This window comes from Bos grunniens, chromosome 2 (assembly GCF_055505025.1).
Source record: "Bos grunniens cultivar Pamir isolate PY7600 chromosome 2, Bosgru_T2T1.0, whole genome shotgun sequence".
In the NCBI taxonomy this organism is placed as follows: Eukaryota; Metazoa; Chordata; class Mammalia; order Artiodactyla; family Bovidae; genus Bos; species Bos grunniens.
In genome coordinates this window covers 45525136-45539158 of record NC_141166.1, presented here as the reverse complement: position 1 = coordinate 45539158, position 14023 = coordinate 45525136, and the positions used below count along the sequence as shown (strand labels likewise).

At 40.1% G+C, this 14023-nt stretch overlaps 1 protein-coding gene across 11 annotated transcripts in view; it reads left to right on the top strand.

Moving 5' to 3' along the window:
- The window catches only part of CARF (calcium responsive transcription factor), a 75638-nt gene that overhangs the window by 61177 nt on the left and 438 nt on the right, over positions 1–14023 (top strand). For 6 of the 11 annotated variants that reach the window (XR_015143683.1, XR_015143618.1, XR_015143642.1 and 3 more), the window contains one exon: positions 4340–4486. Coding sequence is in view for 3 of the 11 variants with exons in the window: in XM_086345489.1 (XP_086201615.1) it covers positions 4340–4360 (21 nt within the window). In the remaining 8 variants the exon portion in view is untranslated. Of the gene's footprint in view, positions 1–1959; positions 3150–4339; positions 4532–9949; positions 13398–14023 lie in introns of those variants that run through there. The other 5 variants (XR_015143613.1, XR_015143715.1, XR_015143716.1 and 2 more) reach the window with 3 other exon arrangements.

The window sequence follows — 14023 nt, the reverse complement described above, 5'->3', positions numbered from 1 at the left end:
TTGATTTCCTTTAAGATTGACTGATTTGATCTCCTTGCTGTCCAAAGGACTTTCCAGAGCCTTCTTCAACACCACAGTTCAAAAGCATCAATTCTTCAACGCTCAGCCTTCTTTGTGGTCCAACTCTCACATCTGTACATGGCTACTGGAAAAAACCATAGCTTTGACTATATGGACCATGTTGGGAAAGTGATGTGTCTGCTTTTTAATACTCTATCTAGATTTGTCATAGCTTTTCTTCCAAGAAGCAAGTGTCTTTTAATTTCATGGTTGCAGTTACCATCTGCAGTGAAGAAAATAATCTGTCACTGCTTCCATATTTTTCCCTGTCTTTGCCGTGAAGTAATGGGACTGAATGCCATGATCTTGGTTTTTTGAATGTTGAGTTTTAAACCAGATTTTTCATTTTCTTCTTTCACCTTCATCAAGAGGCTCTTTAGTTCCTCCTTGCTTTCTGCCATTATGGTGGTATCATCTGCATATCTGAGATTGTTGATCGTTCTCCTGGCAGTCTTGATTCCAGCTTGTGATTCATCTAGCCTGAAATTTTTCATGTTGTACTCCACATACAAGTTAAATAAGCAGGGTGACAAAATATAGCCCTGATGTACTCCTTTCCCAAATTTGAGCCAGTCCATTGTTCTGTGTCCACTTCTGTTGCTTCTTGACCTGCGTATGTTTCTCAGGAGGCAGGTAAGGTAGTGTGGTATTTATTCCCATCTCTTTAAGAAATTTCCACAGTTTATTGTGATTCAGACAGTCAAAGGCTTTAGTGTAGTCAGTGAAGCAGAAGTAGATGTTTTTCTGGATAATAGGAATACAGATAAAATTATATATAATAATTCAGAGGAAGAAGACATTACTTACAAGGAACAGAACTGACATTTTAATGAGTACTAGAGGGATCACTGAGGGTCAGACACGAATGAGTGACTTCACTTTCACTTTTCACTTTCATGCATTGGAGAAGGAAATGGCAACCCACTCCAGTGTTCTTGCCTGGAGAATCCCAGGGATGGGGAAGCCTGGTGGGCTGCCATCTATGGGGTTGCACAGAGTTGGACACGACTGAAGTGACTTAGCAGTAGCAGTAGACATTGTGAAAGTGAATGTCGCTCAGTCGTGTCTGACTCTGCGACCCCATGGACTATACAGTCCATGGAATTCTCCAGGCCAGAATACTGGAGTGGGTAGTTTCACTTCTCCAGGTGATCTTCCCAACCCAGGGATCAAACCCAGGTCTCCCACCTTGCAGGCAGATTCTTTACCAGCTGAGCCACAAGGGAAGCCTAAGAATCCTGGAGTGGGTAGCCTATCTCTTCTCCAGGGGATCTTCCCGACCCAGGAATCGAACCAGGGTTTCCTACATTGCAGGGGGATTCTTTACCAACTGAGCTATATACTTATGCTTTATTTATTTATTTATGTATTTTTTTGGTTAAATCACTTGGCATTTTGCCTGGGATAAAGTAAGTGGCTTCTTATTATTAGAGCTTCGACTTGTGGTTAATAGCACGTGCTAGGATTTGAATCCTCCTTCCTCTTTACGAGCTGGACAAATTACCGAGACTTTAAGTTTTTCATTTTTTTAATCTGAGGGAGGAGTAGTCATAGCTACCTAACTGAATTGTTATGAGGATTTAGTGAGTTAACCCATGTTAAGATCTTAAACAGAATCTGATATATGCTGCTCAATATATGTTAATTTTTGTAATTAATCTTATTAATAATGAGCTTTAAAATCCTGAAATGGAAGCTTTAAAGCTTTCAGGAAGCTTTAAGATCCTGAAATTATCCTTACTTTCAAGATAGTGTATCTGTTAGGGAACACCTTTGGCTACTCACAACAGAGACATCATTATGGTGGCTTAATCAAAGAGTTTGGTTTTATTTTTCCTATGAAACCAAGTCCAAAGGCAGTCTAACCAGACTGACCAGAAGTGTTTGCTCCACCTCCAGCAATGATCAACATTAAGACAGGAAGAACTGTCTTAAGACCTGATGTGAAGAACTGACTCATTGGAAAAGACCCTGATGCTGGGAAAAATTGAAGCCAGGAGGAGAAGGGTCCCGACAGAGGATGAAATGATTGGATGGCATCACTGACTCGATGGACATGAGTTGAGCAAGCTTCAGGAGTTGATGATGGACAGGGAAGCCTGGTGGGCTGCAGTCCATGGGATCGCAAAGAGTTGAACATGACTGAGTGACTGAACTGAACTAAAGACAGGAAGACTGGAATAGGAAAAGGTCTGAGTGAGTGAGCCAAAGATCATTATCAGAAGGAAAAGCAACTTCCCCTTTCAACTTGGTGGTTAAAACCATTGTATGATTACCCTCATTACAAAGGATTCTAGGAAATATAGTTCTTTTTAAAGGGCACGTTACCACCCCAAGAAAAACTGTGGTTTTTTAAGAAAGAAAGCATTCATTAAATATCACTTAAGCCACTAATAGTGTCTCCCACAAATTGGAGAACTGAAATTCAGAATTCAATAATTTGCTTGAGGTTGTTACGTAACTATTAAGTGATAAAGCTCTTATTGGTACCAAAGTCTGACCAATACCATTCTACATTAGTTTTGCTACACAGTCCAGAAAAGCAAGTGATCTTTTCAGGGTAGGATTTTTAGGCTGGATCTTTCATGACAGGCTATGACATGAGATTAAATTGCAGATGTTTCAAATTCAAGGAGCAAGTAGAAGGAATTATATAGCTCGTTTGGGGGGTGGTTGTAGGTTCATTGTGGTGAGAACTTTATTCAGGGAATTTAGGGAATTTAAGAAGCTGGGGAAATAATAGGTTTGAAAGATTAAAGGTTAAATAATAGCAATTCTACAGGGCTAGGCTAAGATTTTACATTTTGCTTAGTGTGTGTTTAGAAGTCTTATTTAAATGATCTATTAAAGTAGCCTGTTGAATCAAAATGCTTTCCTATAATCTTAGTGAAAAATTAAGCATCACAGATTTTTGAAAATAGATATGGCGATCCAATGGAAGTGATAAGGTAATTTATTAATATTGATAAGGTAATATTAATAAAATTGTATAATATTTTTCTGGCCATAACTATTACATCTGTAATTGCTTTTAGAAACTCTTGTGTTTTTTATACTTATGTTCTATAAAAACATCCTAAAATCTTAAAGATGGACATTCATTCATTTAAGAAAACAGATTGCCTACCTTTTGGGAGTTTATATTCCAGTAGAGGGTGATACACAATAAATAATAAACAATATGTCTATTATATGTACTTATATGTAGTATATATGTGTATAAAGTACTTCTATGTTAGGTTGAGAAGTAATATGGAATGAAAATGGAGCAGAGAAAGGGTTCAGTGTGGAGAGAATTTCAGTTTTAAATAGGGTAAGCAGAGTGGGCTTCATTAAGGAAGATGTAAGCAAATTTTTGAAAAAAGTAAGATTGTTAGGCAGATAGCATGAAGAATAATGCAGTTAAGAGGGAACTGCAAGACTGAGAAGTACTCGCTCTGCTTGAAGAAGCATGGGTACCTCATCTATGGATGGATGATGACCAGACAGACTACATGGGTAAAGACGCTAGTGGGTGGGTACAAGTGAAAATCTAAGGAAATTCTGTTCTTATTACTTCAGTTTTCTCAGTGAAATAAGAAGCAAGACCCTTAGGGGAGCGTGGAGATTGGTGCAGGGGTGAAGGGGGGTCGTGTGTTAGGGAGTTGAGGAGAAAAGCTAATAAAAGAGTAAACTAGGAAAGAATATTAATAGTCCTCCTTGATTAAAGATTCATTTGAGTTCATGTCCATAAATTGAGAATCAGATTAGTCAGCATGTTGTGTGTTTTTCTCCAATCATGGGCAACAGTGACTTGAGTATTTATTGAGAACCAGACAATGTGTTAATCTGCTGACTGTAAGAACAATGAACTAAATCTAATCCTAATCCTACAGGGATTCAGTATAGTGGCAAGCAAACATTTAATCAACCAATTGTAAAATTACATGGTAAGTACTATCAATTCTAACAAAGGAAAAACCATTTTAAATCAAAGAAGTTCCAGGCTGTTGAACAATTCAGGTTGTGTAGGGAATAGCAGACCATTAGACCAAAAATGCAGAAGATTTTGAAAGACTCACTTCTAAACTCTCACCTCCCTTTGTCCAATCAAAAAATATGTAATAAAAATTTTGCCTATTTTGCCATTCAGATCCCATTTTGAAACTCATTTTAAACCAGATCGCCAAAGCTCATAAAGATTGTACCTCTGACTTCCCTGTGAAGACTGCTAAGACTATCAAAATAGTATTCTCCCTTACTGCAGTAAGCAAAAAACTCAGTTTTGCTTTATCAACAGGTAATTTTGGAAGTATTTTAAAGGAGCCAATATTTGACTGTTTTGGAGGTCCCATCAAAATCTGACCAACTTGGAAACAGCGGGTTTTTCTTAGGCCCTTTGAGCCTCCTGCACAGGGTCTTTCAATGACAATGGTGAGATGGTGAGGTAAGTTCATATCGGGTTTGAACTCTTATTTCTTTCTTTTTTTTTTTAATCAAACACTACAAATGCAAATGCTAAGTTTAGTTTGTTAAATCTGAGAGTAATATCTAACAATAAGAAGCTCTTTAAAAATCCATTGATTTATCAGCCTGAAAAACGTATTTTGGGTAGAAATCTGCATTATTACTGACAACACTACTGTTTGTCCTTGTCATTTCTTCATTGTGCATTATAAGTGGAAATTCATAAGGATGAAGATGAGGCGAAGTTTTGTATATTCAGAAGGTTTCTCTTTAGACTAGCATCCCTTAGAAAAACTGTCTCAGGTCACTTATGAAAATCTTATCAGAACTTTACTTCAGTTCAGTTCAGTTCAGTTGCTCAGTCGTGTGTGACTCTGCAACCCCATGAATCGCAGCACGCCAGGCCTCCCTGTCCATCACCAACTCCCAGAGTTCACTCAGACTCACGTCCATCGAGTTAGTGATGACATCCAGCCATCTCATCCTCTGTCGTCCCCTTCTCCTTCTGCCCCCAATCCCTCCCAGCATCAGAGTCTTTTCCAATGAGTCAACTCTCCGTACGAGGTGGCCAAAGTACTGGAGTTTCAGCTTCAGCATCATTCCTTCCAAAGAAATGCCAGGGCTGATCTCCTTCAGAATGGACTGGTTGGCTCTCCTTGCAGTCCAAGGGACTCTCAAGAGTCTTCTCCAACACCACAGTTCAAAAGCATCAATTCTTCGGCACTTAGCTTTCTTCACAGTCCAGCTCTCACATCCAACTTACTGTTGTTTTATTTTGTCCATTGGAAGTCTAGTTCTTGGTGTAGGGCGGGGCCCCAAGATACAAAGTAAATAAAATTTGGCTTACTGTTGCCAGTTTACCTTTAGTCTGCTTCTGCGCTCACTCTCTGCTGAACTCTTGCATCTTATCTGTATTTGTACTAAAATCACAATGTGTAATCTTAACTTTCTAAATGATAGAAGGATTATTTAGAATTTTAATGGTTACTTTGGGGGAACTTTTGATATGAACAAAATTGTTCCTTTTGGGAGGCACTTTGAAGCAAAAAAGCAGCAACATACGAAACATACAGCCATCTACATTTTAAGGCAAGAGGAAACTTCCAGAATATATTCCAGGGATTATGAAATTGCCTCCTTAAAAGATTCCTTGGCAAAGGCAAGGGGAAAATAAAAAAAAGGAAAACCATATTTTTTAGATCTTTTCAAATCATAATTTCAATATAATGTGCTTTATTCTTCTTCTTTCCTCGTCCTGTGTTCCTCCATTTCCCTCTGTTCTGTCTCCCCTTCTTTTTCTTCTTCCCTTCAAAACACCTCAAAAGGAGGTCTTATTTATCTAAAAGAGAAGGATTACTTTGTTTAATATGAGGTTCCCTCCCTATCATTACTACACAAGTATTAACAAGTACTGGCTTTTTAATCATGTAAATCAAATTGTCAAGGGACCTGAATTAATGTTTAAACCAATTATAATGGTCCTCTCCCTCTGTCTCTCACTCTGTCCCTCCCTTCTTCCCTCTCCCCCGTGCATGTATGTCAAAATAACTTTTGCTGAATCTAAGTTTTCCCATCTCTTTAATTAAGTAAAGATAATTAGTCTTTTAATGTTAATTTTGTATTTGACTAAAGCTCCCTCTCATTTTTCCATTTTGCTCCTCTTCTCCTTTTCCCTCCCTAGGGAAACGTTAAAGATTAATTGGTGAAAACGATTATTCTGTCATCGTGTGCTCAGTCTGGCAATATCTAATGAATTTCTAAAATGGAAAGAAAAATAATGAAACTGTTTTTGTTTCTTTTCTATAAAATTGCTTTTAAGAGACACTTCTGGTTAAAAGAGAAGTCTTATTTCTAAGATGAAGGGCTCTGAAACAGGATTTAAAGTTTTTGTAATTTTATTTATGAATATGAACATTATATAAAAGTGAAAGTGTTAATCGCTCATTTGTATCTGAATCTTTGAGACCCCATGGACTGTAAACCACCAGGGCTATAGCCCTACTCTGCCCATGGAATTCTCCAGGCAAGAACACTGGAGTGAGTAGCCATTCCCTTCTCTAGCTGATTTTCCCAACTCAGGGATGAACCCCAGTCTCCTCTATTGTAGGTAGATTCTTTACCATTTGAGCCACCAGGGAAGGCCTGAAATTTATATACTTATATAAAAATTTTTCATACAATATTTCTGATAAATAGATGAATCATTAGATAAATTAGAGTGAATTAATCATACTGGTTTAAAGGACTGAAAAACAATTATCTTTTCCTGACTTTATGAAATTACTACCAATACAATGTTCTAGATTATACAAGAAGATTGAACATCTCATGGTTTAAACTTTCTATATTTTTGCATTGGTTTTATGGGCCAAGTGAGGTAGCATTATAGTTTTTATTTCTATGGATTGCTTAACATTAAAAAAATTTAGAACCATTATTATTCAGTTTAGTCACTCAGTCGTGTCCGATTCTTTGCGACCCCATGAATTGCAACATGCTAGGCCTCCCTGTCCATCACCAACTCCCGGAGTCCACTCAAACTCACGTCCATCGAGTCAGTGATGCCATCCAGCCATCTCATCCTCTGTCGTCCCCTTCTCCTGCTCCCAATCCCTCCCAGCATCAGAGTCTTTTCCAACGAGTCAACTCTTCACATGAGGTGGCCAGAGTACTAGAGTTTCAGCTTTAGCATCATTCCTTCCAAAGAACACCCAGGCCTCATCTCCTTGAGAATGGTCTGGTTGGATCTCCTTGCAGTCCAAGGGACTCTCAAGAGTCTTCTCCAACACCACAGTTCAAAAGCATCAATTCTTTGGCGCTCAGCTTTCTTCACAGTCCAACTCTCACATCCATACATGACCACTGGAAAAACCATAGTCTTGACTAGATGGACTTCTGTTGGCAAAGTAATGTCTCTGCTTTTGAATATGCTATCTAGGTTGGTCATAACTTTCCTTCCATAGAGTAAGCATCTTTTAATTTCATGGCTGCAGTCACCATCTGCAGTGATTTTGGAGCCCCCCAAAATAAAGTCTGACACTGTTTCCACTGTCTCCCCATCTCTTTGCCATGAAGTGATGGGACCAGATGCCATCATCTTCGTTTTCTGAATGTTGAGCTTTAAGCCAACTTTTTCACTCTCCACTTTCACTTTCATCAAGAGGCTTTTTAGTTCCTCTTCACTTTCTGCCATAAGGGTGGTGTCATCTGCATATCTGAAGTTATTGATATAACAGGCAATCTTGATTCCAGCTTGTGCTTCTTCCAGCCCAGCGTTTTTCATGATGTACTCTGCATATAAGTTAAATAAGCAGGGTGACAATATACAGCCTTGATGTACTCCTTTTCCTATTTGGAACCAGTCTGTTGTTCCATGTCCAGTTCTAACTGTTGCTTCCTGACCTGCATATAGGTTTCTCAAGAGATAGGTCAGGTGGTCTGGTATTCCCATTTCTTTCAGAATTTTCCACACAGTCAAAGGCTTTGGCATAGTCAATAAAGCAGAAGTACATGCTTTTCTGGAACTCTCTTGCTTTTTCCATGATCCAGTGGATGTTGGCAATTTGATCTCTGGTTCCTCTGCCTTTTCTAAAACCAAATTGAACATCTGGAAGTTCATGGTTCACATATTGCTGAAGCCTGGCTTGGAAAATTTTGAGCATTACTTTACTAGCGTGTGAGATGAGTGCAATTGTGCGGTAGTTTGAGCATTCTTTGGCATTGCTTTTCTTTGGGATTGGAAAACTGACCTTTTCCAGTCCTGTGGCCACTGCTGAGTTTTCCAAATTTGCTGGCATATTGAGTGCAGCACTTTCACAGCATCATCTTTCAGGATTTGAAATAGCTCAACTGGAATTCCATCCCTTCCACTAGCTTTGTTCATAGTGATGCTTTCTAAGGCCCACTTGATTTCACATTCCAGGATGTGTGGCTCTAGGTGAATGGTCATACCATCGTGATTATCTTGGTCGTGAAGCTTTTTGTACAGTTCTTCTGTGTATTCTTGCCACATCTTCTTAATATCTTCTGCTTCTGTTAGGACCATGCCATTTCTGTCCTTTATTGAGCCGATCTTTGTATGACATGTTCCCTTGGTATCTCTAATTTTCTTGAAGTGATCTCTACTCTTTCCCATCCTGTCATTTTCCTCTATTTCTTTGCGTTGATCGCTGAGGAAGGCTTTCTTATCTCTCCTTGCTATTCTTTGGAACTCTGCATTCAGATGCTTATATCTTTCCTTTTCTCCTTTGCTTTTCGCTTCTCTTCTTTTCACAGCTATTTGTAAGGCCTCCTCAGACAGCCATTTTGCTTTTTTGCATTTCTTTTCTAGGGGGATGGTCTTGATTCCTGTCGCCTGTACAATATTAGGAACCTCTGTCCATAGTTCATCAGGCACTCTGTCTATTAGATCTAGGCCCTTAAATCCATTTCTCACTTCCACTGTATAATCATAAGGGATTTGATTTAGGTCATACCTGAATGATCTAGTGGTTTTCCCTACTTTCTTCAACTTAAGTCTGAATTTGGCAATAAGGAGTTCATGATCTGAGCCACAGTCAGATCCTGGTCTTGTTTTTGCTGACTGTATAGGGCTTCTCCATCTTTGGCTGCAAAGAATATAATCCATCTGATTTCGATGTTGACCATCTGGTGATGTCCATGTGTAGAGTCTTCTCTTGTGTTGTTGGAAGAGGCTGTTTGCTATGACCAGTGCATTCTCTTGGCAAAACTCTATTAGTCTTTGCCCTGCTTCATTCCGTATTCCAAGGCCAAATTTACCTGTTACTCCAGTTTCTTGACTTCCTACTTTTGCATTCCAGTCCCCTATAATGAAAAGAACATCTTTTTTGGGTGTTAGTTTTAAAAGGTTTTGTAGGTCTTCATAGAACGGTTCAACATCAGCTTCTTCAGCATTATTGGTTGGGGCATAGACTTGGATTACCGTGATATTGAATGGTTTGCCTTGGAAATGAACAGAGATCATTCTGTCATTTTTGAGATTGCATCCAAGTCCTGCATTTCGGACTCTTTTGTTGACCATGATGGCTACTCCATTTCTTGTAAGGGATTCCTCTCCATAGTATTAGATATAATGGTCATCTGAGTTAAATTCACCTATTCCATTCACCCATTCCATTATCATTAGAACCATTATTTTAACTAGGTAAAATTATAATGGTAGGTATCTTTAAAAGGTTTATTATTATATTTCTATAATGTGAAAATTCTTAAGAACTTTATATTTAACTAAAATTGTAATTTCTAAATCCTTGAAGTGAAAATTGCTCAGTCATATCTGACTCTTTGCATCCCCATGGACTGTAGCCTGCTAGCCTCCTCTGTTTATGGAATTCTCCAGGCCAAATACTGGAGTGGGTAGCCATTCCCTTTTCCAGCGTATCTTACCAACCCAAGGACTCTACCCAGATCTCCCTCATTGCAGGTGGATTCTTTACCATCTGAGCCACCAGAGAAGCCTCAGGAATACTGGTGTGGGTAGCCTATTCCTTCTCCAAGGATCTTCCTCGCCCAGGTATCAAACCGGGGTCTTCTGCATTGCAGGTGGATTCCTTTACCAGCTGAGCTACTGGGAAGATCCTTAGGTAACTTAAAATAGGTTAGACAGATATTAAACTGAGTTATTTGATATATAATCTTTGAATACTTAGACAAAATCTAAAAAACAGAACATTGGCCACTAAATAGTTTTATCTTACTGTTGCTGTTGTACATTTAAAAATAGATATAGATCAATCGGATGTGAAAATGCCTTTGGATTTTATTATATACATAGCATCCTTAAAATTTATAAATATAAAATGGTAAGCATGCTCATTAGAAAAATACAGTTCCTGGTGTTCTGTCTTTTAGTTGTCTGGGGAGGGGAAAAAGTTGGACGTCTAGGTTAATGCAGCAATTAAGACTGTATTCAGTATTAATACAAAGAGTTATGAATATGTATGCAAAATAATTTATGTAGAGGCAGTCCAAGCACGGGTTGGAAAAGAATTTCCAGACTCAGAGTATTGCAGAAAGGAGTGAGTTCATTAAGAACAAAGAATAGAGAGAAAATGAGCACTGTGAGCACAGAGGGCTGACAACTCCTGACAGGCCAGGGAGAGTCGACAGTTTTCATGAGTTAATAGTCAGTTTTTATAACCTCAAGGCAAAATTCCTGCTGGAAGGTTGGTGTTAGGTGATTGGTTGGGGCAGTGTAGGTTGTTTACTGGAGTGGGCATCTTTGTCTAATTGCGAGTCAGGTAGCTTGTTAGTAATGCTCATGAGCTTTTGGCAACAGTTACAAAGGGGCTCAGTCAACTTCCAAGGTTGCCTTAAATTTTGGCTCTGCTTCTGTGGCCTTGGTGCAAGGCCTTACACCTGTGACCTTGGGGGCAGGATTCAACAATTTGTATGATTTGTTTCTTCAAGAAATTGCTTCAGTTAAGTTGGTAAGTTCATAGAATGCTGAAATGGCATTCTGAAAGCAGAGCTATGCATTAACTGAGAGGCAACATTCTGAAAGTTTGAGTGCCATCCTTGGTGATACAGTGTATGCATTACATCAAAGACCTCTGGATGGTGCTGTCTTCCAAACAGGAAGAATGCATGAGCCTAATAACAAAGGGGCTGAGGCAGGAGTGGCCGCATTTACCATCATTCCCAATGACACACTGGGAGATTTTGTGTTTTCTACCTCTTCAACTGTGGGCCCTGCAGGATTGTAGGCCCTGGTCCCCAAAGGGAGCATACTCTTGCCAGGGGGAACACAAAGTTTTAATGGAACTTACAAGATATAGCTGATGTCAGGACATTTGGAGTCCTTGTATCCAGGAACCAGCCGGTGAGAAGAGGCGTCCACATTCTGTCTGGGATGGTGGATTCTGATCAGCAGGAGGAGTTAGGGCAGGGAGACTATATGTGAAACCCAGATGATCCATTTGGGCACCTTTTGGTGCCCCATGCCCTACTGTATGGGTGAACAGACTCATGCAGCAATGTCAGCATGAGGACAGGATGACTGCTAAGACCTTTCAGGAGTTAAGATTTTGAGTCATACCACTTGCAAGCCACCAAGACGTGATGAAGTGATAGCTGAGGGTGAGGGAGAGCGTATCAGTTGTGATCCCAAAGATCTACTGTGGTGTCAGAGGTACTGTCTGAGTTTACCCTCAGGAAGACAGAAGAACCACAGAAGACCTGCACCCTGAACCTGTTTGCTGAACCTGTTTAGCACAAGAGGTGAGCCTTGACAGCTATGAAAAGGAGCCACTCGGAGCTTTTGCTTTGGGGTGGAGTAATTGGCCAGCTGCCCCAACTGCTATGCTCTGGATCCAGCATGGTGATGTGTAGAAACTGTGCTGCTCACAGGCTACTCCCGACAATGACTGAGCATGGCAAAGGTAGTGAGGCAGGCGCATTTCTGTGAGAAGGGCTCTTTGATGGGTAACTTTGGCTTAGGTCTGCAGACTTCACCCAATACCTCTCAAGTTCTTGCATTGAAAAACAGCTTAAACTAGACTCCCTTGCCAAACTAAATATCTTGCTGTTGTCTTTCCCCCAAGACACACTATTCAGATTGTCAAGGTAGTATTTCTTACATCAGTAAGCAGGAAACTTAGTCTTCCTTTATCAGCTTATTATTTTGGTGATATTTTCAGAGAGAGCATTCAACAGATGAAAAGAACCTATCACTGAAAAAGCAGAGGGAAGACCTTCACAGGTAGAGGAAACAGTTAAATGCAAAGGCCTTGAGGTAGGGGGAAAAAAATGTGTTAAAGGGTTGAAACAAATGCAAGCAGGCATAAGCTTAGAGAACAATACAGAAAATGGTTTGAGATGAAGTCAGTCAGGTACAGAAAGCCTTGGAATCCATGGTAATCAGAGGGTCAATTTCATCCTGAGTATCTTTTGGAGCCAGTGTGAGGAAAGCAGGAGAGACTCCATCTTGAAGCCTGTTCATCTTAAAGACAGGATGTGAACTGGGCCTGAACCCTGCCCAAGAGTGAGGAAACTGTTGCTAGTGAAAACCAGGTCTCCTTCAACCCTTCACATGAGGTGGCCAAAGTACTGGATTTTCAGCTTTAGCATCATTCCTTCCAAAGAACACCCAGGACTGATCTCCTTTAGAATGAACTGGTTGGATCTCCTTGTAGTCCAAAGGACTCTCAAGAGTCTTCTCCAACACCACAGTTCAAAAGCATCAATTCTTCTGTGCTCAGCTTTCTTTATAGTCCAACTCTCACATCCATACATGACTACTGGAAAAACCACAGCCTTGACTAGACAGACCTAGTTGCAGGGTATAAAACTGGCTTCTCAGAAACATCAGGGTCCTTGTTGGGAACTGATTCCCTTTAGAAGATTTTTAGTGGAGAGTGAGTGATACACCTTGCTTTATATGTTGTAGGAGAGTGTATTATATAGGGACACAAATGGAAGTGGGAAGAGCAATTATAAGTTATGGGAATTGCACAAGTGAGAGCTTAGGTGAACTAGAGTGATAGTGATACAGCAAGCAAAGAGAAATGGACAGATTCAGGATATATTTTGGAGAGAAGATCAACAAGACTTGCTGACTGAAGGGCTGTTGGGAAGTGGGTGCGGGGATGGTAAGTGATGGAAGGGGAGAAATGAAGAATGACTCCAGGGGTTTAGCCTTGAGCAACTATAGGGATGGTAGTGAATTTTACTGAGTTGAGGGAGACCAATTTGGGTTCAGTAGACTCAGAAGAGAAAAGCAAGAGCTGTCTTTGGACCAGTTAGTTTGATTTCCAAATGGAAATGTTTAGTAAGCACTTAGAAATATAAGTCTCGAGGTCAGAATTGGAGATAAACATTTTGTGATTTATCAACATACAGATGGTTTTTAAAAACAGAAAACAGAGAAGAAACGTAGATAAAGAAGAGAAGAATGCTCAGGATCTAGCCCTGGAGCCCTCCAACACTTAGATCCGATAGAACAGGAAAAACAGCTAAGAAATGCAAAGGAACGCCAATAATGCTTCACACTGGTCAGCCGAGTCCACTCTGGAACCTGTGAGCAAACTTAGGGGCAGAAAGTACTTCAGATCAGTTGCTAATTGAAGCAATCTCTTCAGTCTCTTAATCAACAAATACTTATCCGGTGAATATTATAAACAGTGGTCTCCAAGAGATACTGCAATAGGAAGGAACTCCAGTCTAAATGCCTTTTGTGTGTGTGTGCTCAGTCATGCAGTCATGTCTGACTGTTTGTGACCCCATGGTCTGTGGGCCACCAGACTCTTCTGTTCATGGAATTTTCCAGGCAAGAATCCTGGAGTGGGTTGCCATTTCCTACTCCAGGGGATCTTCCCTACCCAGGGATCAAACCCACGTTTCCTGCCCCTCCTGCTTTGGCAGTTGTTGTTTAGTCACCCAGTTGTGACAGCTCTTTTGTGAGTCCATAGATTGAAGTTTGTCAGGCAAGAATACTGGAGTGGACTGCCATTTCTTTTCTCCAGGGGATCTTCCTGACCCAGGGATCAAACCCGAGTCT